At 35.1% G+C, this 1,398-nt stretch overlaps 1 protein-coding gene across 1 annotated transcript in view; it reads left to right on the top strand.

Annotated features, from left to right (window-relative positions):
• The window catches only part of LOC116846208, a 58,873-nt gene that overhangs the window by 47,772 nt on the left and 9,703 nt on the right, over window positions 1-1,398 (top strand). The window contains exon 8 of the mRNA XM_032819750.1: window positions 1,097-1,326. Coding sequence (XP_032675641.1) covers window positions 1,097-1,326 — 230 coding nt within the window. The remainder of the gene's footprint in view (window positions 1-1,096; window positions 1,327-1,398) is intronic.

A 1,398-nucleotide genomic window follows, 5' to 3' on the forward strand; every position in this document is an offset into this window, starting at 1 on the left:
CGACAAAACACGTTGTTTAATCCTTTATAGGACAAAATTTTTTTAAAGGTGATGGCTCTAGTGTCTATTACAGGTTTACATAACATACTTAGATACATGATAAATGTGTGAAATATGAGAAACCTTATGATACTTATTATTACGATCATTGCTTGGCAAAAAGTCGACCATAATCCATTCAGGAAAAGTCATTCAGGTTTTGTGGTCAACATTTCAACCACTTGTCGAAATTTACTTTTTTATTAAAAAATTTATAAATAAAAATTTAAACTTTGCATTAATACAAAAAGTTGTTTATTTGCACCAATCTGGTGTATTTACAATCACACTTAAAAAATTACAAAAACGTCAATTTATGTTACATATTACAAGTAGATATTATATTTGCATTTCTTAAGGTTTCTGGCCTCTCGCATTGTTTATCTCTTTTTAATAACGTCAGAAGCGAGAAAATGCATGCTAAACATTTTTGCGAAATACAAATATATATTCATAAAGTAACACTTGCAAGTAACATTTGCGGTTAAACAAATTTATAAAATATTCCGTGCACTCCCCTTTTGCTCTAACAATCAATAATTTATTGTAAATTAATTTGAATAGAAATAGACAAAAAAATAGGTTAAGAAGATGAATTGTATGTCACGTTACTTTACGACAAATTATTGATTGTTAGAGCAAAAGGAGAGTGCACGGAATATCTTATAAATTTGTTTAATCGATTGCAAGTATTACTTTATGGATATATATTTTTATTTTAACGTATTTCGCAAGAATTTTTAGCATACATTTTCTCGCTTCTGATGTAATTAAAAAGAGATAAACAATGCGAGGGGCCAGGAGTCTTAAGCAGCACTTTTATGACAAATATTTGTATGGTTATGTGTAGACATATTTTTCACTACATATCATCTATATAATAAAATTACTGACAAAGTTTTGTGTTTCTAGTTGTTTTTGTTTTGTAAAACGATAGACTTTTTGGATCTTACGTGAAGTGGTTAAAATATTGACCACAAACTTATAAAGGGTTAAACAAGGAATCGATACTCTGCGTGGAAGCGCAGACGAGAAATATCCGATTCCGAATTTCCAGGTATTCGCACCGAATATCCTGCACTGCGTGAAGCCTGGCCAGGTGCGGTCGGAAGTTTCGGCGGAACGGGCCGAGGAGAGGATAGATGTGATAAACGTGGTGCGAGCGCTGCTCGAGCACACGTCGACGTTGTTCACGGTGCCAGCAGCGCTGCTGGACGAGGTGTATCTACACATGATGGACACCCATCCGGCCGAGCTGGATATGGTTCTGTCTCGTCGTGTCGAAGAGTGAGTGTCTACCCGTGCGTTGTTGTGCAAGATGAGGCAGTAACTATCACGTAAGCGCAGATGAAGAACTCC

The sequence above is a fragment of the Odontomachus brunneus genome, unplaced genomic scaffold (assembly GCF_010583005.1).
Source record: "Odontomachus brunneus isolate Ranch 3 - 2012 unplaced genomic scaffold, Obru_v1 Obru_scaffold_062, whole genome shotgun sequence".
Lineage (NCBI taxonomy): Eukaryota > Metazoa > Arthropoda > Insecta > Hymenoptera > Formicidae > Odontomachus > Odontomachus brunneus.